Source organism: Camarhynchus parvulus, chromosome 25, assembly GCF_901933205.1.
Source record: "Camarhynchus parvulus chromosome 25, STF_HiC, whole genome shotgun sequence".
NCBI lineage: Eukaryota > Metazoa > Chordata > Aves > Passeriformes > Thraupidae > Camarhynchus > Camarhynchus parvulus.
This window is the reverse complement of record NC_044595.1, coordinates 3107363-3129339: the sequence shown is the minus strand read 5'-3', so window position 1 is coordinate 3129339 and position 21977 is coordinate 3107363. Positions and strand designations below refer to the sequence as shown.

General features: G+C 50.9%; 1 protein-coding gene and 1 long non-coding RNA gene across 3 annotated transcripts; one reads left to right on the top strand and one right to left on the bottom strand.

Annotated features, from left to right (window-relative positions):
* Positions 1-3770: 3770 nt before the first annotated feature.
* On the bottom strand, positions 3771-6613 carry LOC115913429. The gene is made up of 3 exons (XR_004061387.1): positions 5973-6613; positions 4749-4869; positions 3771-4053 (listed from the first exon to the last, which is right to left on the bottom strand). It is a non-coding gene; the product is annotated as an uncharacterized LOC115913429 (long non-coding RNA).
* A 98-nt stretch (positions 6614-6711) lies between these two features.
* ADAR (adenosine deaminase RNA specific) lies at positions 6712-21240 on the top strand. Of its 2 annotated transcripts, none has more exons than XM_030965476.1 (15): positions 6712-6738; positions 8867-10402; positions 11669-11855; positions 11933-12090; positions 12507-12648; positions 12832-13037; positions 13250-13406; positions 15224-15395; positions 16384-16477; positions 17790-17918; positions 18024-18157; positions 18593-18775; positions 19203-19315; positions 19757-19884; positions 20624-21240. In XM_030965476.1, exons 2-15 carry the CDS (start codon positions 8949-8951, stop codon positions 20862-20864), a joined length of 3498 nt encoding a protein of 1165 aa, XP_030821336.1. In that variant the 5' UTR covers positions 6712-6738; positions 8867-8948; the 3' UTR covers positions 20865-21240. The 2 variants fall into 2 exon arrangements, with proteins under 2 accessions (XP_030821336.1, XP_030821335.1); XM_030965475.1 differs by lacking the exon at positions 6712-6738 and adding an exon at positions 7287-7689.
* Positions 21241-21977: the final 737 nt, after the last annotated feature.

Below are 21977 nucleotides of genomic sequence, written 5' to 3'. Positions count from 1 at the left end.
TTGGGAGAGACCTTAAAACTCATATTGTCCCACCCCCTGCCATGGGCAGGGACACCTTCCACCAGTCCAAGTCCAATAGGCCTTGGACACTGCCAGGGATGGGGCAGCCACAGCTCCTCTGGGCAGCCTCTGCCAGGGCCTCACCACCCTCATAGGGAAGAATTCCTTCCCAATATCCCACCTAACCCTGCCCTCTGGCAGTGAGCAGCCATTCCCCCTTGTCCTGTACCTCCAGACCTTTGGCCAAAGTCCCTTTCCAACTTTCCTGGAGCTCCTTTAGGCACTGGAGGGAGCTCCAAGGTCTCCTTGGATCCTTCCATTCTCCAGGCTCTCCCAGCCCAGCTCCAGTCCAGAGGTGCTACAGCCATGGAAGTATCTTCATGGCTTCCTCTGGAACCTCTCCAGCAGCTCCATGTCCTTATGCTGAGGCCCCAGAGCTGGACACAGCCCTGCAGGTCCCCAACACAGGCAAGGTTTTGAACATCCATTCAAACCTGAAGAGGCAAAAAGCAGAGAAGTCATTTCACTGCAAATGAAGCCAAGCTCTTCCCCATTTTAAAAATAACTGGATTTGTGGGAGAAGCGGTGAGCAGTTCCCAAGTGAGGTCAGGGACAGGCACAGAAACCCCTGTGAAGTCTCAGTTACTCCAGTTAATCCCAGCCAAGTCCCTTGCTGCAGCTCAGTGTGCAACAGACACTGACATGCTTGGCTCTCCTTCATCCTGCTCTTGCTGCCTCGAAGAAAGTTGTAAGAGCTGGAATTTGCCTGAATTCCCAGGTGTGGAAGAGGCACTGTCAGCTTCACATGGTTCCCTGAGGTTCCTCTCCTCCCTCCATGCCAAGCTGTGCTGGTACAGGGCCAGGGAAGATGCTGCTTTCTCCAAAGCTGGCACTGAATGCTGGTTGAGTGCAACAGGTTTTGTTCTAATTAAAGAGGAATCAATTAGGCTGCAAGATATTCAGCCACCTGGTGCTTCTGACTATTTTTTCCTCCTCCTTCTCTTTTTTCCTTAACATGCTGCTGCTGCTGCCTCCAGGGAAGCCATGAATGAAGCAAGACATGCTCCAGTTTCTTGCATTCTTTTAGATTAAAAAATGCTGTTTGGGAGGAAATCTGTGCAAGCCAACCAATGACAGTGCTGTACATGTCCCTGTGATCTGCAGCTGGCATCTCCTCTGCCATCCATTACTCCCTCCAGTCAAGCCTCCTGTGTCTCTAGCAGCTCATGGCACTGACTCCATCAGCAGTCAGTTTGTGCTGCATGAAAAAAAATCATCTCCAGCAATTAAAGAAAAAGCAGTAGAAGAGGTGTAATGGGATCTCATGGGAGGCACAAAGGAGTCCTACATGCAAGGAAGTCCTTTGGAGATCCAGCTGTGCCAGGCTTTTCCCTGGGAGCTGGTCCTTTAGAATCTCTCTGTGCACAACAGCACATAAATCAAGAGGAGAGGAGAGCAGCAGCTGCTGCCTTGGGCAGCTTTGGAGTTTGCTGAGCACTGAGCTTCAAGAAAAAGGGGGGGTCAGCAAGTACCTCAAGCAACACAGGTAAAAATCAGGCACAGGAGTGGTGGTAAGTGGCAAGGGAGTAGTGGTGGAGAGCTCTGTCCTCAGTGCACATGGTGCTTTTACCCTCAGGTCAGTGCTTTTCTCCTCAGGGCAATGCTTTTCCCACCATGGCTCTGCCTCAGGGATGGATTGTGAAATCCCTTTGATTTGTCTGAGCACATGATAAAGCCCCCTTGCAGCTAAATCAGATTTAATATTAAATATGAAAGGGCAAAAAGGAGAGCCTGGGCTTGGATGGTGATGTAAAGGTCACAGAAGGGAGTATTAATGCCATGTCAGCTGACACGTACTAGGAAGATCTTTGAATTCTGGCTTTAGGAAGGATTCATTAATTCAGCTGATTGACTCTCTGGAAACCTCTGCATCAGATGTGCTCAGAGCAGTGAAAGGAACCCCCTTCTCCTCACCAGTCCCCCTCCAAGAACAAGCTGGGAGGTTCAAGGTCTGTCTAGGATCCCACCTGACCTCTGCAGCAGTGCTTCATCACCTGAGCCAACACCTCTGTAGGGGACAGGCTGACCATGGAGCCATGCCAAAGAGACACTGACATTTGAGCAGCCAGTCCTCCCACAGCTCCTTTCCAAGCTGAAGGAGTCCCTGGCCGTCAAGGCACTGGGAGGGAGCCCACTCCAGGGGAGATCTGGCCACACATGCTGTGATGGCTCTAAAACCACACAAAAAGAGCCCCTGAGCATCCAAGAACTCAAAGTGGAGGCCGTGCTCACATAGCACGTCCTGCCTGAGCCACAGTCTGCCTTCTGCCTTTTTTCAAGGGTACCTTTTGTACCAGACAGAATAAAACCTGTGCTGCTTCCCACCACTGCAGCTGCCGTGGGAGTCAGTGTGCTGCCTCCTTCTGCTGCAGATGTGCCAGGCCCAGCTGCCTTTCCCTGCTGGCCTCCACTGCAGCATGCTGCCCACCCCTGGGGCACACTGCTGCCTGAGGTGGGTGAGTGCCACACAGACACAGGTGCCAGGACACCCCCTTCCTCTCTGATCCTCACTGGGAGCTCTCAGGGTGAGTGATCCCCCCCGTGAGGATTTGAAACCACAGACATGGCAGCTGCTGGGGCTGTAGCAAAGCTCAGCTTTGCTCCTTGGCTGGGCAGCAAGGTGAGAGTTTGTGCAATTCCCTGGATAGCTCTGCTGCTTCCCCAGCTGGGAACCTGTCTGTTGGGAGCAGTAGAGAGCAAAGCAGGGAAAAAGGACCTTTCTGGGAAGCAGCTCCTTGCTCTGGTGCTCATACCAAGGCCACAGGCTCAGAATGGGGCAGCATCTCCCATGTATTACCTGCTTCATGTTTACAGCTACCATAAAAATCCACTGGAAGAAAATAAAGCATTTTTTCCCTTCTAGAGAACTGATGCTGTAGAGTTAGGAAGATTTTCCATGTCAGTTCCCAGCTGTGCATGTGCAGACAGACTGGAGAAAGTGCAACACTTAGAAGGACGTGGGAACCAGCTCAGCCCAGTTCCTCACTTCTCACATGAGGAGCCTGGAGTGTTTGATGGGTGCTTCTGCAAGGAGGCCAAACCCTAATTGCACCTCTTAGCAGTAGTGTGAGAGCACAGCCTGGCCCTGGGGCAGAGGGGATCAAACAGCAGCACAGCAGGTGATAAACCACCACTCCCAGGGCTGCCTTCCCTTAGAAACCACCATCAGCTGACTAAGAAGTACAAATCTCTCCTGTAGGAACAGGCTGTTTGCAAGAGCAAGGAAGTGATATTTTAGAGTGTCTAATAAAGGAGCTTAAAATGAAACTCTGCAGAACAATAGCCTGAGCTGGTAACTGGCATCCGAGCAGAAAGTCAGGCGGGGGAGCTGTGCCACAATTTATTTCCTCTCTTTTCATTTCATAAGAGGGAAGCAAATCCAGGCAGACACCTGAGGCATCTCCAGCTGATGCTGGAGCTTTAGTGAATGCTGCCATCCTGCGGGGAAGCCTCTGCTCAGCCTGGGGAACGTGGGAGGTTTGGGGCAGCCCCCAAAGAAGCAGGGGAGCAGGATGAGAGCCAGCATCCAAGAGCAAGTAATGGAGCTTTTTCCACCCTCCACCAAAATCAGCCAGGCAGCCTCAGGTAAGCTGGTTATCAGCTCCTTATCTCCACCACAAACTGACTGCTTTTCCCATGCCTGCAATCTCCAGAGGGTTCAGGAGCTTCTGTCACGGCCAAGCAGATGCCATGGCTGTGTTAATGCTGGGACTTCAGCAGCTGGAGGTCTCCTGCTCTCCCAGCCCGTTCCTATGGAAACAGGTTGGGAGTCTGCCAATTTTCCATAAAGAAGGAGAAAGGAGAACGAGCTTGTGTGGATGAAGTGCCTGTTTGTCAGGTTTAGGGTGTTGCAATTCTAAAGGATACATGGCCCAACAATGCCAGCAGCACAGGATTTCATGAGCAGCTATGTCACACCAAGCAGTGTTGGAACCTTCCCATTCCATCTCCACAGCAGCCAAGATGAATCACATCACTGAGCCTGGAGCAAAGCTTGGGAGAGATCACCAGCAATTAAAAGAGGGTGGGAAAAAAGAAAAAAGAACAGATTGAGGAGTGGGTAGTTGTGTGCTCTGTGTGCTGCTCAGTGGAGTGGATGGGAGACAGTGCTGATGTGCACTGTGACCCCCGTGTTTGCCATGAGCCTCATCCCAGGGAGGAGCCTTTGTGCTCCCAGACCCTCCAGGAACAGAGATGTGACAACTTCAGTGAGTGTGCAGAGCTCTTCTTTAGGCAAGGAGTCTCTCCATTACAGAAAAAAAAAAAAAAAAAAAAAAAAAAAAAAAAACACCAAAACCACACTATGACACACAAGCCCCAAAATCTCTAAATTCAGAAATAATCTGAAAAAAATCCCCAAACCCTGAACAATCCACAACCTTCACTGAACACGAGCAGCAGCTGAGCCTGGCAATTCTGGGCTCTGACTCACCATTTCTGCACCCTGCCACTACTCCAGGTTCATTGAAATGCCTTTGGAAAGCTGCAGGGAAGAGCCCACAGTGGGTTATGGTCCCCACCTAAAGGCACATCCAGCTGCCACTCCACTGGGACACACAGAGCTGCTGGGAGGACCAGGGTGCTCTGAGGTGCTTGTCTTTGTCCATTCATGGACAAATGTAGGCAGATGGGCCCCTAAAATTCACCCAGAACCCATGGCCACCCCTCCTGGCTCCCTCCACACTCACCACTCGGGTAGAAGAGGGTCTGGGCACCCCCAGATGATGGTCCTGCATGTGATAGTTGCTCACTGGTTGTACCACAGCAGCAGAATTATAGAATTGCAGATTTGCTGAGACTGGAAAAGCCCTGTAAAAGCACAGATTCCAGCTATTGATTCCCCATCACTGCCAAGGCCACCACTAACCCATATCCCCAGATGCCACATCCTCTCCATTTTTGAGCACTTCCAGGAATGATGGCTTCACCAACGCCTCTTCCAGTGCCTGATCACCCCTTCCCTGAAGAAACATCCCCTAACATCCGATCTAAACCTGCTCTGTGCAACCTGAGGTCACTTCCTCTTGTCCTGCCACTTGTTGCCTGGAGCAAGAACCCGACCCCACGGCTGCTCCATCTAACAGCTCAGCTCCCAAGCTGAGGAGGTCCCTGGTGTCAGGATGACCCTGAGGTGTTAGAAAGTCTCTTTTTCCCAGCCCTGAGACTGAAGAAGAAGCCGAGATGCCTCGGTTCTGCTTTTCAAGGTTGTTTATTTTTTCTTATCTATAACATTCTTTCTCCAACCGTGGCACATTGACTGCCCTTGGGGTGGTGTTAGCTTTTTACACTAAAACGTACTAAATGTACATTATTTACAATAATTTTCCAATACCTATCACCCATGTTACACAGTGTGTTTCTACTCTAAACCAATCCAGAAGTGCCACCATCACAGCAGAAGATGGAGACCAAGAAGGAGAAAGGCTGGACATGCCCAGATTCCTCCATCTTGCCTCTTGAACCCCCATTCTAAAAACCCCGAAATTCTACTTTTCCACCCTGTGGTAAATTCACTATCATTCTATTCAAACCCTTGTGGCTTGTAACTCTTCGCACAAAGTTGGTAATTGTTTCCATGGGTTAAAATCGAAGGCACAAGGGTCTTTGACTCCATGCCAACGTCTCTGAGGCCCCTGCCAGGGTCTCGAATCATCCAGGGCAGCCAGAGGAATGTCCTGAGCTCCCACACCAAGCCTTTGGTTATGATCCACACCCACAGGTATAAACACCACAGCGCCCACCGCCCAACAGGGGCCGCTGGCAGCTCGAACGGCAGTACCGGGACAGCTCCGGGCGGTGCCGCCGCTCGGATCCCGGTGCCAGCCGGTAAATGACACCCGGCTGTCATTTGACAGCGCGGTGCAGCAGCAGGCAGGAGCAATCTGTTCCCTGCCGGTAGTTTTATAACTCACACGGTCCGGATGGTGTCTGCCCGGCAAAGGGAGGATCCACCGGCAGCGGGGGCTGCGCCTGCTCTGGGATTACGATGGGGAACGTGTCCGTTTGTCCCCCCACGTGTCCGTTTGTGTCCCCACGTGTCCGTTAGCCTAGAAAGAACCTCGGACAGGGTGGGATGTGACCTGCTGCACCTCTGGCACTAAAATAACGGATAAAAATGGGGGTGAGGGGCGTCCCACAGGAAGTCTGTGGTAGAAGAGAAGCCCCGCTGGGAGAGCTCGGTGAGGGGCACAGGGGATAGGGAAGCTCCGAGGGAGAAGGGAGCCCCACCACAGACAGAGAGCCCATAGGAAATGGGTGCCCAAGGCCATGGGGGCGCAGGGAGGTGGGGAGAAGCCCCCCAGCCCTGAGGGCACCGCGGCACGGCGGCGCCGGGGGAACCGGGGCCGTTCGGCGGCGCTCAGGGCGCACGCGCAGAACGGGGGGAACGCCGTGTGAGCCTCACAGGCAGCAGCGCCTCAGGCCACCGCTCCCCCGCGACACAGCAGGAGCGGCGCTGCCTTTCAGCCGGGGGACTGGGCGGTTGTGCTGCCTCTCCCGCAGCGGCCGGGCCGAGCCGAACCCCACCGGGCCCGCAGCACCGGCACAGCCGAGCGCTGCCCGCGCCAAACATGGCCGCACTGGGGCCCGGGGAAAGATGGCTGCCGCGCGGCTCACTGCGCAGGCGCATGGGGCTCGCGTGCGTCATCAGCGGGCGCCGGCAGCGGCGGCAGCGGCAAGGTACCGGGGCGTGAGGCGGGGGCGGCCGCGGGCCGGGCCCGGGCCCCTGTGGGTATTTCCGAGCCTGTGTGTCCTGCAGCGGCCGCGGGCCGGGTTCGGGCCCACACGGGCCTGCGTGGGTCTCTTCGGGCCCCCGTGTCCCGCAGCGGTCGCTAGTCCCGGTGGCACCGGGGGCCCGGGCCGCACAGGCCGTGGTGCGGTCTCCAGCGCAGGCAGCCCCGCGAGCGTTGGGAACGCGGTGTGACCGTGTCCTGGCTCCAAAGTCCCTGTCGGGACCGGCTTCCACAGGGCGGAACGCGTAGAATAAAAGCCTCGAGTCCCGGCTTTCGGTGCTCGCCGCCCTCCGGGCTCAGGGGACCTCATCCGGGCGAGCCCCTCGGGCTCGCGGTGCCGCCACTCCCGCCGTGGAGTGCGCGGGCTCGGGAACGTGCTTTGATACGGGTGCAGGCGGCAGCCGTCCTGCCGCGGTGCCCGGGTGTCCTTTGGGGTGTAGCCGAAGGTGGCAGGCGCTCCCGGGGCAGGCGTTCCCGGGCCGGGTGTTCCCGGGTGTTCCCGGGACCGGCGCTCCCGGGCGGGTGTTCCCGCAGCCCCTCCCTCAGCCCGCTCCGGTGTACGGACCGGGACCCCGTCCCGGCGGCAGCTCCTGCGCGGCGGGGCTGCAGCGCCACAGGGACCGGGGGAAGGAGCTGCCGTCCCCGCTTCGCCTTCCCGCCGCTGGTTCGGACCCTGCCGATCGCTCCCGAAGCCCAGAGCCCGTCTGGGAAAGCCCCAAACCCGGCCGGCCCCCGCTGCGAGCTCCCTGGGCGGGGCGGAGCGGCTGCTGCGGGAAACGAAACTGAAACGGAGCTCGCAGCCATCTTGGCGGTGTCCCGGTGCCTCTTCTGCGGGTCGGCCTTTCTTTTTTCCCCTCTATTTTCTCATAAAATAATTTAGCGTGCGCATGAGACTGAGGTAAGAGCGGTTTGTTGTTTTTTTTTTTTTTCAAAGCCCCCATCCTGTTTTTTCCCTGCCCCTGGGTCGGGGAGCGCTTGTAAAACGGGGTCACTGAGCAGGGGGCAGCAGTGGGACTCCCTCGGAGCTGGGGAGGTGGGGACCTGGCGCTCTGCACTCTGCCTCCCCGTGTTTGTTGTAAAAAGAAATCCTGGTGAAGGCAGCCGTGTGCAGTTCTTTAATGGAAATGAAATTTAAGTTGACCTTGAGGTGTTTGGTGAAGATGGGGAGCTTTATAAAGATGAGACCTGGATCAGAAAAACTGCCTTTGTGACGAGGGATGCCGTAAGGAGGTCAAGGAGGAGCAGGCAGGACGCGGACCCGGCAGTGTGTATCATGTTCCTTGTCTTTATCCTCTCAGTTTTGTAGCAAGTGTTATCAGAAAATTAGAATATGCTGGACTGGATTCCTTACTTTTAAACAGCATATTAATAGTTTAGTCTTACCCCTGTATCCCAGGGGAGCAGCACGACTTTGTGTGATAGAGTGAAATTTGGGCTATAATGGAAAAAAACTTGTTGTACCATTGCCAGCTGCACACCTATCCAATTTCCCTGCATGTTATCACTTTCATTCCCCTGTCGTGTGATGTTTTACCTCTACAGGTCACATAGTGTCCAGGGAGGAAAAGACCCTTGGCATTTCAGACTTTTGGCCACAAATCTGAAAATAATTGTGAGCCTGTTGCAGCTCTGTTCTGTGACCATGCAAGTTGCTCCAGCTCCTTGTGCTGCTCCAGCTCACTCCTTGTGCTCCTTTACCTCCTCATGCCCCCATTTCTCAGGTTGCAAAGTAGGTCTGAGATTCTCCTCTCCCTGGAGGCAGGGCAGTGGAGCTTGCTGTGTTTCAGGAGTGCATCTTGAGGCCACCCAACCCCGTGCTGGAATCAGGCCTGAGAGGAACAGTGGCAAAGCTGCTTCTTGGGATTGACTTGAGCTGCTGGTTCTCTGCTGGGCAGCCAGAGTTTGCCATTTGTGTTTTTACAGGACTAATTTAGACTCCTAGAAAAGTAGACCAACAATTGACAAGTGAGACGATGCTTGAAGTGCCTCAGTAGCCGGGAAGCTGTTTAAACTGTATTTCTGGAATGCTGTCATGGTGAAAAGATGTTCTGAGCTGTTGTGTTTTTTCTCCTCAGGGCGGGAGAGTGTGGAGTGAGTGGCAGCTCCTGTCCTGGCTCAGCAGCAGCCTGGCTCCCCCACGTGTCCCAGCAGTGCGCTATGAGCAGAGGCACTGGGCGAGGCAGAGGCTCCTGTCTCACCCAGCCAAGGCACCACTACCCCAGCACTAACCGAGGTCCTTTTAACCACCCTCGTACCCCACAAGAAACTAACCAGGAAAGCTTTTTACACCAGCGGTTGCTGGCAGAGCAGGACGCTGAAGTCTCTGTGTTGCAGGGACAGGGATCACACAAGGAGTGGCGCACCAGAGGCGGGCGAGCTGCGGCACCGGCTCCTGCAGGCAGAGGTCAGCCCGGCTCCGGCAGGGCTGCCGGCCGTAGCTTCTTCTCCAGCCAACATCCGCGGGTTGGGACTCTGCCTCGCTACTGCTCTCCGCAGCACCATCGGCAGGAGAGCTCCCGGAGAGAGTCTGACGCTGTGAGGCTCAATTTCCAGAGACTGTCTCTTGCTGGGCAAGACTATGAAGGAGAAATTCTGACTGTTTTCAGGCAGCTTGGGGAGGGGAGGACTTGCACGGCTCATGAGCTGGCACGTAAACTTAGAACTCAAAAGAAAGACGTCAACCGTGTTTTGTATAAACTCCTCAAAGAAGGCAAGTTGCACAAAGAGGGAGAGACACCACCACTGTGGAGAGTTGCCAGCCCTGGTTCAGGGAGAGATAGAAGCCCTACTGACCACAGTGCCACCTGCCCAAATCCAGCAAATTGTGAGAGCAGAGGAGGAGAGCGGAGCACGTTTGGCTTGGGAGACACAGAGATGGCTGAGACAAAGGAGAAAATCTGCAACTACTTGTTCAGTGTGGTGGAAACAACAGCTCTCAATCTTGCCAAGAACATTGGGTTTTCGAGAGCCAAGGATGTTAATGCATTTCTTAGTGCTCTGGAAAAGCTGGGGGATGTCCACAAGCAGAATGCAACTCCACCACGGTGGTCCCTGACAGACAGGAAACGTGAGAGGATGCAGATGAGGATGAAGGCCAGCACAATAATGCAGATGGCAGATGCCACACCTCCTGAGTCAGGTCTTCCCTCTTCCTTCATCCCTCCATGTCCCCCAGAGGTGACTGCAGCTTCACCAGCAGCAGTGAAAGAGGAAGAAGAAAGTGCAGAAAATGGGCAGCAGCCTTTGGGGCTGGCTGGTCAGGGCAATGTCAGTGACACAGAGGCAGATGCACCTGAGGACACTAAGCCTGACTTCTCCAGTTTGAGTAATTATGATAACTCAGAAAACAGCACGTGGACCACAGATGATATCCCAGATAATCTGAATGCTATCAGCAAGCAGCCTGATAAGTCAGAAGGCATCATGAATTCTCAGTCTTCCCCCAGTTATGCTGCCCAGTTTGAAACTGCTCTGCCATGTACACCTGTAGAGAAACTGATGGCTTGTCAGGAGAAGAACCCAGTGAGTGGCCTTACAGAATATTCCCAGTACACATGCCAACACTGTGATTTCGTCATGCTGGAGCAGAATGGACCCTCTCATGAGCCACGGTAAAAAAATGTCCTGCTTTTCTGAGCTCTTTTTCCATTAAATGATTTTACTTTAACTAAGTTCACCCACTCAACTGTCCTGAAGGCCCTGCTATTAATGTTTCTTTCATTTCAGAAGGATTAGCCTAGTTGATTCCTTGCATCAACTTAAAAAATAAAGCAAGGCTAAAATTTAACCCTAGGTAGCCCAGTCTTGGCATTCCTCATTCTGAGCAGAAGAGATGGGATTAATTTCTTCACTAGGTCCCATCTCAATTAGGTGCCTTCAATTTGACCATATAGGGGGGAACTGGTATTTCTAAGGTGCCTCTCAAGATGCTCTCCCCCTGGAAGTGGTGTAAAGGGAGCCCAGAACAAAGTGTTTGGGGGCAGGTGCCTTAAGTTAAACGAGGTGGCCCCACTCTGTACATTTCTGTGTTGTAGCAGCTCAGAGCCAATTCTCTGAGCTGAGCATGTGGCATGACACTGCAGTTGCCTAAGTCAGTCTCTGGAGTCCCTTGCAGAATCATGGCTGTTACTGAGCATAAGCAAGACCAAGAAAATCTCCATATGTGCCACACTGGAATATGTCAATAGATCTGCTAGACAGGAAAATTGGCCTAATTTCTAAAGATGGAGTCCCAGGGTTTTGTTATTTTGGGTTTTGGTTTTTTTTTAAGAATGGATCTGAATGGATTCAGCACCATAATCCCTCTCCAGATCTGCTTTGACCCACTCTTCTTGGAAGGAGATTTCCAGGGCTGGAGGATGGAAGATCAACTTGTTTGTTAGAGGTTGCAGGAATGGGGGAGGCAGAAATGTGAAAGGCAAGAGGTTTATGTGAGGCAGCACCTTTCTAAGATGGATGCCCTGGATAGCCACAGAGAATGCCAGAGGGAGGAGTGACCCCTGAATGGCCAGGTGCAAATGAAACAGTGCAGGCTGCTTTTGAGCTTTCTTATTCCTGGCCAGGAGCCACAACAGAGCTGCTGCCTGCATACAGCCATTACCTACTCCTGGCACCTGTGGTGGAACACAACAATTCATCCTGTTCCTTCAGAACAAAACATGGAGCTGCTCTGTTGTGAACAGCTCTGGAAACGTAATGATGCAGTGCTGCTCGTGTAGCCTTGGTATTTTTGTTTTCTGCTCATGGCAGCCTGGATTTACTCTCCCAGCTGGGAGCTGGCTGTTTCTTTTCCTTTGAATTCCAAGAGCAGCCTTGCTTGCTCTGAGCAGACCACACTTCCGCTTCTCAATGTGCCCATTTGGTTTTCTCTTTCGAAGGTTTAAGTTCCAGGTAGTGATCAACGGGCGCCGATTCCCACCAGCAGAAGCAGGGAGCAAAAAATTGGCTAAGCAGGAGGCAGCAGCTAATGCCATGAAGGTCCTGATAAGTGAAGTGGAGAATGGAAGGCAAGGTGGAATTAAATGTGAGGAGCCATTACCCTCCAACAGCTCGGAACCAGAGCTGGTGAGTTTTCTTTACTTTGTGAGGCTGCTCAAACACTATTGAGTCTGACACTGATTTCCTCCATCTTCTTGCTGTAGCCTTTGCAGCTAGAGCCAGAGCTGTCATCTGCAGCAGCTCCCCTCAACCTGCTTCCTGGGAAGCACCCTATCAGCATATTAATGGAGTATGGTCAAAAATCAGGGAACATCATTGAATTCCAGCTGCTCTCTCAGGAAGGCCCACCTCATGATCCTAGGTATGGCATATTCTTGTCAGCTTTGAGGGAGGGTGGAAACTCTTTCTTCACTGTCCTTCCCCTTCAGCTTGCTGCCCACATTCCTGCATTTGTCACTGACCTAGCTGAGTGCTTCTCTTAGGCAAGGATTCTGGGCATGGCTCCTCCAAGATACCTAGTTCCAGAAGGAGACCCAAAGCAGGGCCCTTTCTCAGAGAAAGGATGCTGTTTCTTCTACCAGAGAAGGAGGGGGTTCCAGTCCTGTACCTCTCCTGGAGGTGCTCTACTGGAAGTGTTTAGGGCCATCACATTAGATTTCAGTTGAAGATAAATTGGAGATAACCCAGAAGGATTTACCTGAAAGTGGGACATGGGGATAATAACCAGATTTAGACACCTATGGTTAACACTTTTCATGTACTATAATGTCCTGTCAGGTTCAGCTACTGTGTGAAAATGGGTGACCAAATTTTCCCTGCTGTGGTAGGAAACAGCAAGAAGGGAGCAAAGCAAATGGCAGCAGAAGTTGCTGTGAAGATTCTTTCTGGAGAGTCTGTACCCCATGTCTTGCCTGAACAGGTATAAAGAGCTTTTTTATAAGACCCAAGTGTTTGGAATTGGGTGTTCCCCCCTTATATTTCCTATTCTGCTGGATTTCACCCCACAAGGTCATGTGGGGCAGAGGTTTCCTGCTGCTCTTGGCCTGCACTAAATGCAGCTGCTCAGTGTTTAACAGTCTTCTCCTGTCTAACTCTGCTCTAGCCTGTTGTGAAGCCCCAAAGTGACCAGTCCATGCACAATATTGCCACTTCAGATGAATCCAAAGTGGTGAAAACGAAGGGTGTTGGGGAGCTCATCAAATATCTTAACGTCAATCCTGTCAGTGGCCTGCTGGAATACGCCCGTTCCAATGGGTTTGCTGCAGAGTTCAAACTCATTGACCAGTCAGGACCTCCCCATGACCCCAAGTAAGTAGCAGCATCTGGCTGAAGGAAGTTTTGTGCTGCTGCTGTTGTCTTAGAAAAAGGGCAGAAAGCTCAAAATAGCTGATGCCTTTTGAGGTGGCAGCAGGGCTAGTTGCTGCCTTTGCCAAATCTCGTCCCTCTGATTCCCTCCTCTCTCCACTTTGAGAAATAAAAAAACCAAACTGTAATCCACAGGTTTCTTGGTTTGCTTGTAGGTTTGTCTATCAGGCAAAGGTTGGAGGCCGCTGGTTCCCAGCTGTAACTGCACACAGCAAGAAGCAGGGCAAGCAGGAGGCAGCTGATGCAGCTCTCAGAGTCCTGATTGGGGAATCAGAGAAGACCGAGCGCATGGAAGGGATGAGCATCACTGAGGTGAATCTTCTGCCAAAGCTGGGCTTGTGTTTGTAGTCCTGCCTGTCCCCCTCCTCTCAGTCCAGCCAAAAAATGCTTTCAAAATCAGCTGTGATCCCTTTGTTCTCTGCAGATGTTGATAACTTGATGTGGTTTTCCTGAAGTGGGTTAGATGTTTCCTCAGGGCACAGGCATACCCTCCTGTCCTACAGACCTCTGCTTTAGGGCTAAATTATTATCAGATTCTTCCACAAGCTACTAATATATGTTCCTGTGGTAAAGTAGGAACATGCTTATTTTTAATTGTATGACTTTTTTTATTACTTCTTCCAAATTTCTTTGTGCTGCATTAAAAATTGTGTGTCAGCTCAAAAAATTCATGCATCAGTTAAATGCAAAGCCCTGGTTATGTCAGGATGGCTGTCCCAAACTTGGGCTGATATAAATCACACTTAGAGCATTGTGAGGTCTGAAAAGCCTCATTCCAGGCAGCACAACTGGGCACAGCAGCTGGGGCTCTAAATAGCAAAGCCATCAGGGAGGATTTGTCAGTCAGCAGTGCTGGAGGAGATGGGTTGGTCTGTGCTGGAATGACTGTGCACTCTCCTCACAGGCAGCCAAAGGAGCAATTCCTCCAAAGCCAGGAACAGATTTCCTTGGCTCAATCTCTGCCAAATAGGCAGGTTGGTTTTGTTCCTTCTTGCTCAGGGTTTTCCCTGGCATTCTCAGGAGGCCATTCCTCAGCCCGTGTTGTTTGCTGCTGTCTCTGATGTGGCTAAAGCAGAGCTCAAAGCCTTGGATGAGCTCTATTTCTCTTTCCCAGAAATACCTAAAAGAACTTCACCCACCCCTTGACACAGCACTGCCCAAAGTTCAGAGTTTTATGTGTACTGCCTTCTGCTTGGAAAGCTGTGAAATAGGAGTTTCCTTGAGCCAGGTCTCATAAGCTCTTGGAGATCTATTTCACACCCGAGATAGCTCAGCTACTTTAAAAGGCATAAAATCAACAAAATGGCTTCTGTGGCAGTGCTGGAAACAAAAGGGTTTTAATAAAAAGCAAAATAACAAACTCTTTACAGAGAAAAGCCAATCCAAGTGCAAGAGGCCCTGCTGCCCCTAGTAAAGCACCTCACAAAACCAATTAGTTTCTTTATTCTCTTCTTTTTCTAGTAGATTGCTTAGGCAGGACTTTTTTGCTTCTGTCCAATTAGCTATCCTTAAGTTTGAAGTGAAGTCCCCCAGGTCCTATGAGATGTCTTTTTCACCTAAATGAAGAAAAAAACTTCTGGGCTTATTTCCTTTTGAAGGAGACAAAAGATAGTTTTGTCACTCCTTCAACAAAGAGCACATTTCTACAAAGCTGTGCTGCAGGTTAGCTCACTCTTGAGTGTGGTCACCAAAAAATTGTTGTGGTGTTGCTGTGAGGGTCCCCAGGATGAGGTGAGAGATGAGAATTGACTCCCAAGTTCTCAGAAGGCTGATTTATTATTTTATGATACTGTATTATATTAAAAGAAAATGATATACTAAAATGATACTAAAGAAAGAGAAAGAAGACATCAGAAGGCTAGAAAAGAATGATAATAAAAATCTGTGACTGACCAGAGTCCCAACACAGCTGGACTGGGATTGGTCATTAATTAAAACTATTCACATGCTGGGTAAACAGTTCTCCAAATCACATTCCAGAGGAGCAAAACATGGAGAAGCTGAAGCTTCTCATCTTGCCAGGAGAAGAAATCCTGGCAAAGGGATTTTTCATAAAATACCACAGTGACACTTGAGCTGTGTGGTGTGACCTGCTCACACACATGTCCTGTGCTGTTGTCCTGTCCCAGCTCCCTGTGAGTGGCAGCACCCTGCACGACCAGCTGGCCATGCTGAGCCACCAGCGCTTCAACTCGCTCACAGCTCGCCTCCAGCACAGCCTGCAGGGCCGCAAGATCCTGGCTGCCATCATCATGAGGAGAGGAGATCAGGGCCTGGGAGTGGTGGTCAGCATTGGAACTGGTATGAGCAGCTTCTTCAGCACACTCTGAGCTCCCTTCCATGCTTGGTTTCCCTGTCAGCCATGGCTCAGGAATGGGTGTTGCTGTAGGCTTCCTCAGAGAGGGAACAGAACGTTCCCAGGGCTCACATGGTGTCATGAGTGATCTGGTTAGAGAGAGAGAGAACAAAGCAAATGTGCCTGCAGCTATATTGCTCTTAATCTTTGCTTGCATTGCTGTGTCCTGCTCTGTGCATCAGAGCATGGGTTCCTTATGTGCCAGAGCACACAATCCCCCAGTTTCTCCCAGCTGCACGTACCTTATCTCCCTCCCTGCTTTGCTGCCAGGCTTCTACCTGGAGTGATGGGCTGAAAAACCCTCAGGAAGGTACAGTCCCCCAAAACTCATGGCAGTTTAAGTCTGTCTGTCCCTAAAGTGGTGTCCCTTTATTTTCTTAACTATAGAATTTGCAGGGAAATCCCCAACGAGGGGAGAGAATGATGAGAAGGATTCCGTCTTATCAGAAGGCTAATTATTATACTGTATTACATTATATTACATTACATCTAAACTGAATCTGCCAAGCACTCAACTCTGCACACAACTGCACAGAATCTCATGACTGTCAGCCTGACACACACACACACATGCTTGGCCCTGATAGGCCAAGGAAACAAAACACCATCACTCTGGGGAAACAATCTCCATATTGCATTCTACTTTGGCACAACACAGGCACAGCAAATAAGATCAGAATTGTTTTTCCTTTCTCTGAGGTTCAGAGAAAGTGAATCTCAGAAATATTCTTGGGAAGAATTGTGCCTTGCTTTTCTCTGTGAAGAAAAATGTGGCAACACTTAACTGCTTGTGGTAGTGATTTAATAGGCAGGGTGCTCATGCTGGTGCTGCTGGTCAAGAGCCCAAAGAAATAAGACTGCCTCCCTCTGTCTCTGAAGCCAGCTTGACTTTGATACCTGTCCTGTTATTTAATTCTTTCTTTTTTGTTTCAGGTAATCGCTGTGTGAAAGGAGAAGAGCTAAGCTTGAAGGGGGAGACAGTAAATGACTGTCATGCAGAAATCATTTCTCGAAGAGGCTTTGTGAGGTGAGAAAAGGGGAAACTCAAAAGGAAAAGGAGAGTGGCCTGCCAGGAGCTGCTCTCCCATTCTGGAAGGGTGTAGCTGAAACACACCCCTAGATTTTTGCTGTGCTGAGAGATGCTGTGAGCCTCAGACCCTGTTTACTCGTGTGTTGTTGAATAGAGGGAAGTAATTTCTGATAAGAAGGGGCCACACCTGAATGATGCCCAAATAAGAACTGAATGGGAGACTTGCCAGGAGCCCAAGGGCTGCATCTGATGTACTCAATATCAAGGCTCCTGCTGAAGCTGCTGGGCTGATATACAGGGGGCTCTCCAGCCTGAGCACAGCTCCTGCCACACCAAGCCACTGCAGGCCTGGTCTCCTGGCCTTTCTGGGTCTGGGTGTAGAGGGATTCATGAAAACATGCTGCATTTGTTTGCTTTGATAATTAACTTGTTTTTCAGAAGCTGAAAAGGGTTTTCCCAACTAAACTACACAATTTTCCTCTTCCTCTCCTCTTGCCCTCCCACATTCACTGTGGCACTTTTTAGTTTTTGAAACCTAAAGTGAGATGAAGCTGGACTGCTTAGTTAACATCTGTCCTTCAGTTATGAACAAAAAAAATCAGCTGCTTCCTGCAAGCCTTTGTGTGCTGCCACTGTGCTCTGCATTCCTCAGCAAGGGAAAGTGTTGAGGGCAGGTCCCTGGGAAGTGATGAATCAGGACTGCATCTTGCTTACTGTCTGTTTTCAGCTGTTAATCTTGACAGCAGTGGCTGCTCTGGCACAGCAGAGTGAACTCTGCCTCTCCTTGCAAGCTCAGTCCCTGCACAGCTCTGCTCAAGGACTGTCTGGGAGGCTGCAGTTTTTCTTTAGTCCTTGACACGGTGTTGGAGACCTCAGGGTTTTCCCTGGTCAGAATCAGCCATAAAAGATCCATCAGTGTAAACAGATCATGGGCTCCTTCTAATACCGCTTGAATTCAGCTGCCTGCAGGGTTATTTACTTTTAATGCAAACTTGCTGCTGACTAAAGGTGCTGGTTAACAACCTTGAAGTCTTCTTCACACTGGGATCAGATGCATGAGAGCAGCACCTGGACAGGGTACTGCTTTTCTACTGCTTGTCCTCTGCATGGCAGAAAATCTGCTGGATTTTTTGCCCTTTTCTTGTGCATCAAGCGTTTTTTGTTGGCTTCCCAGGCATCCTCAGCCACAGCTCCTGGTCTCTGCTCTTCCATGTGACAGGAATGGGTGATGTGGGACCCCGCCTGTCAGTTGAAGCACTTGTTGTCTGAGAAGCAGAGCAGCCTTTTGACAGGATGGTGTTTTTTTCAGGTTTCTTTACAGTGAGCTCCTGAAGTATGACCCATCTAATCCTTCCTCTGTAGAAGAGAGCATTTTTGAGCAAGCAGGAGGACAGAAACTCAAAATAAAGAGCAGTGTTACCTTCCACCTCTACGTCAGGTTGGTGAGGGGGGTTGAATGACTGGTGTCAGCAGCACTGTCATGCCCCTGGCCCTGGCTGTTTCCTTTACAGTCAGGGCTAAGCAGGGAGGGTTTGTTTTCTAGCACAGCACCGTGTGGGGATGGAGCACTCTTTGATAAATCCTGCAGCGATCAGGCAAACGAGATGGGACCACCCCAACATCAGCCGCTCTTTGAGAACCCCAAGCAAGGCAAGCTACGGACCAAGGTGGAGAACGGTGAGTGCAATCACTCCCTGCACCATGGGGTGGCTTCAGTCCTCTCCTGGGAGCCTTTCAGGTGCTCCAGAGCTTCCTTACCCCTCTCTATGTGCTGTTGTGGGATTTGAAGCATTCAGGAACCAAAAGAGGTAGATGGAAGGCTTTAGAGAGTCCCTTTCCCCTTCCCAGCCCTGCCTATTGCACTGCCATGCTTGTGAATTTTAATGCAAAGCTCAGATCTAGGTCTGTGTCCTGCCTTTCAAGCAAAGTTCTATTCTGCTTCAGCCATGTTGAAAATTATTCATCAGTACCCAATACTGAATGCCAGATTCTTCCCTGAACCTGGTGTCAGACTCTGGGTTATCCAGAAGTTTCTTGAGCAGTTGCTGATGGGGTTTTGATTTATTGAATATCTGACACTATACAGAAAAGCTTTTTCCTTCTCTTGTGCAGGGGAAGGCACCATTCCTGTGGAGTCAAGTGACATTGTGCCCACGTGGGACGGGATCCAGCACGGGGAGCGCTTACGGACCATGTCCTGCAGTGACAAAATCTTACGCTGGAATGTGCTGGGCTTGCAAGGGGCATTGCTGTCACACTTCCTGGAGCCAGTTTATCTCCACTCTCTTACACTCGGTGAGAAACCCTCTGTCCTCTCGGGGTAAAACTAGGCTGCAGTGCCAGCTCATCTGATGGCAGAGTTGGTTTGTGGAGGGTGTAAGAGTAACAGATTGAAATGTCTTTCTTGGCAGAGCTGTTTGAAAATGCAAAGGGAGTCTATGGATTTTGGGCTGTGGGTATAGTCAGTGTCTGCAAAGTTCTGGATTTTTAGGAGGCACATGTGATCTAGGAGAGTGAGACAAAGCCTGCGTGTTTGTGTCTTGAGTGAGAAGTGTTGTAGTCTGAAGACTGTTGTCTTACACACCCAGGATACACATAGCTGTGCTGATCCACATGCTGTGAGCTTTTAGGAGTCTGTGAGCAGTGCTGCAGTTTTTGGGGTTTGGCCACTCCATCACCTGTGCCATCCTGTTTCCTCACACCTTCACCTCTGTCTCCACAGGTTATTTGTACAGCCAGGGTCACTTGACCCGTGCCATCTGCTGCCGCATGGAGAGGGATGGGAGCACACTGAAGGAAAAGCTCCAGGCTCCATATCACATCAACCACCCTGAGGTACTGCAGCTGTGGCACTTCTTCATGTTTGTCACCCTCTCCTTTGCCTGGGTGTTTGGGGGTCCCTGAGGTGCTCTGCAGGGAGGGTCATTGTGCAGCAGGGGCAAGAATTAGTGACCAGAAGCACAGAATCACACAATCAAGGGATATCCTGAGTTGGAAGGGACCCACAATGGTCTAACCCACATCAGGTTTAGCTCCTGGCCCTACACAGGACAACCCCAAGAACCTGCCCTCTTTGTGTCACTGCACAGTTTGGGGGTTACTAGCAATGTCTTAGGCTGGAAAAAAGGACACTAAAGTTGCCTCTCTAGCCTTCAACTCAGTAAGAACCTTTTCCTTGTGGCTCTCTGGAAAGTTTGGGATGAGCTAGAACTGTGAGGGATGAAAGGGGCAAGAGACTGAGGCAGCAGGACCAGGTTAAGCTTCCTTCCTGTGCAGGTTGGGCGAGTCAGCGTGTACGACTCTGCAAGGCAGACAGGCAAGACCAAGGAGTCATCAGTGAACTGGTGTCTTGCTGATGAAGGCGAAGTGGAAATCTTGGATGGCACCAAAGGGAAAGTAGATGGGTAAGAGGAGCCTTTCCTGACACTGCCTTTTCCTGACACTGCCTGGGGGAAGGGGGGCAGCTCTGAGCTGGGGAGTACACTCTGCACTGTTACAGCACTCTATGTATTGGATATTTTTGCCCCCAGTGAGGGGGAGAGAATTATGCATCTAACTCTACCTTATCAGAAGGCTAATTAATTACTTTATTATAGTATATTATTCTATACTATATTGTAATACCTTACATCTAAACTGAATCTGCCAAGCACTCAACTGTGCAGAATCTCGTGACTGTCAGCCAACAGTCCCAACATACACACACACACACACACACACACACACACCTGGCCCTGATAGGCCAAGAAAATAAAACACCATCACTTTGGGTAAACAGTCTCCATATTGCAGTCTACTTTGGCACAACGCAGCACAGCAAATAAGATAAGAATTGTTTTTTCTTTCTCTGAGGTTTGGAGAATGTGAAACCCAGAAATATTCTTGGGTAGAACTGTGCCTTGCTTTTCTCTGTGAAGAGAAATGTGGCGACACCGTACGCCTGGGGAGGGTTGGATAGAGGAATTTTAAACAGATATAAGCAAGCACTCCTGAAGGAAAACAAAATGTTGCCCCCCTGGACCCTACCAGTGAGCCCTGCCAAGCCCAGAGCTCCTCCACCATGGGATTTTCACTGAGCCCCCTGCTTCTCTTGGCTCTTCTCAGTATCCTGTCCCTCATAACTGTCATTGTCTTCCTTCCCAGTGTGAAGCTGGAGGTGTCTCGTGTGTCCAAGAGGAAAATGTTCACCCTGTTCCAGCAGCTCTGTGCAAAGAACAACCGCAAAGACCTGCAGGGTTTCTCTGTGTACTCGGATGCCAAGGAGGCAGCCACAGCTTACCAGGCAGCCAAGCAGAGCTTCTTCAGCACGCTGGAAGAGCTGGGCTATGGCAGCTGGATCCGCAAACCCCAAGAGGAAGAAAATTTCTCTGTCCTTGATGTGTAAGGAAGCACTCTGCAAGGACTGGGGGGTGAATGTGCACAGGCTGTGCTCATCCTTCTCTCACCACGTTTTTGGAGTGGAATCAGGACTGTGCAGCGGTTTCCTCGTAGGCCTGGCTGCCTTGTCACTGTCACTCAGACCCTGTGTTTTTAAAATGTGCATGTAAATGATTCTCCTGTTTTTTAAAGCAAGGGCAGGCTCAGTCCCCATTTGCTTTTTTTATAGTTTTGTCCCCCCCTTTATTGTTTTTTAAAGAAGGCACGAGAAACCAGAGGAATTTTCAAGACTGTGAGCTTGAAACCTTTGGACCATGTACTGCAGATCCCTCTGGCAGGTTTTGAGGCAAATTTTCTCCTTTGAGATTAAAAAAAAAAACAGACTGTTTGACTGGTTTTCTGTGTCTCTGTTGGAAGATGACTGGCGGCCCAGCCAAGCTGGGACGTGGGACTGGCTTCTGCAATGTGCAACCATAGGGCCAGCATAACATTCTGCATTAATAACAAAGAAGAAAGTTGCAGAATTGTTGTCCATGGGTGTGTTAATTCCTGCTGAGGTGAAGAGGGGACTGTGGTGGGGTTTGGAGAGGGACAGAGATGAGTTAGTGTTTGCTGAATGATGAAAGGAGCCAGGTGGAGTTTGGAATTGAGCCTCAGCTCTAGCACAGGGCTCATTGGGGCTGGGCTCTGAAGTGCTGGGGCAGGGCCCTCCCAGCTCCTTCCCTCACTGCTAGCTCTGGGACAGGATGGGTGTCCTGTCTCCAGTCTCTGGACCCCAGTGGTGGCTGCAGGCCCTGTCCTGTGTCTGTCTGAGCTGAGCCACGTTCCAGAGCTGCTGGTGGAAGGTGAGAAGTAGCAGTGCTGCTGCCATCCAACAGCAAATGTATTGGGTGTTGAAGCAGCCTCTTTCCCTGTACAAGGCAAATGTTGGCTTTGCTGGGATGAGAGCTCTCTGTTTCATATCAGACAGAGACCAAAGACCTGTTGGCATGGAAGTACAGCCCAAAGTGAGGAGCCCAAGGCTGGGAGCAAGACCCCAGCTCTGGCTTTGGCTCTCCACAGGACAGCCAGGCTGGGGCCAAGCAGGGTCACCACTGTCACATGTTCACCCTGCCTGCAG

Coding starts and splice junctions, on each gene's coding strand:
- ADAR (XM_030965475.1), top strand. Junction 10,403..11,668: donor GGACCCTCTCATGAGCCACG/GTAAAAAAATGT, acceptor TCTCTTTCGAAG/GTTTAAGTTCCAGGTAGTGA. Junction 18,158..18,592: donor ACGGACCAAGGTGGAGAACG/GTGAGTGCAATC, acceptor TCTCTTGTGCAG/GGGAAGGCACCATTCCTGTG.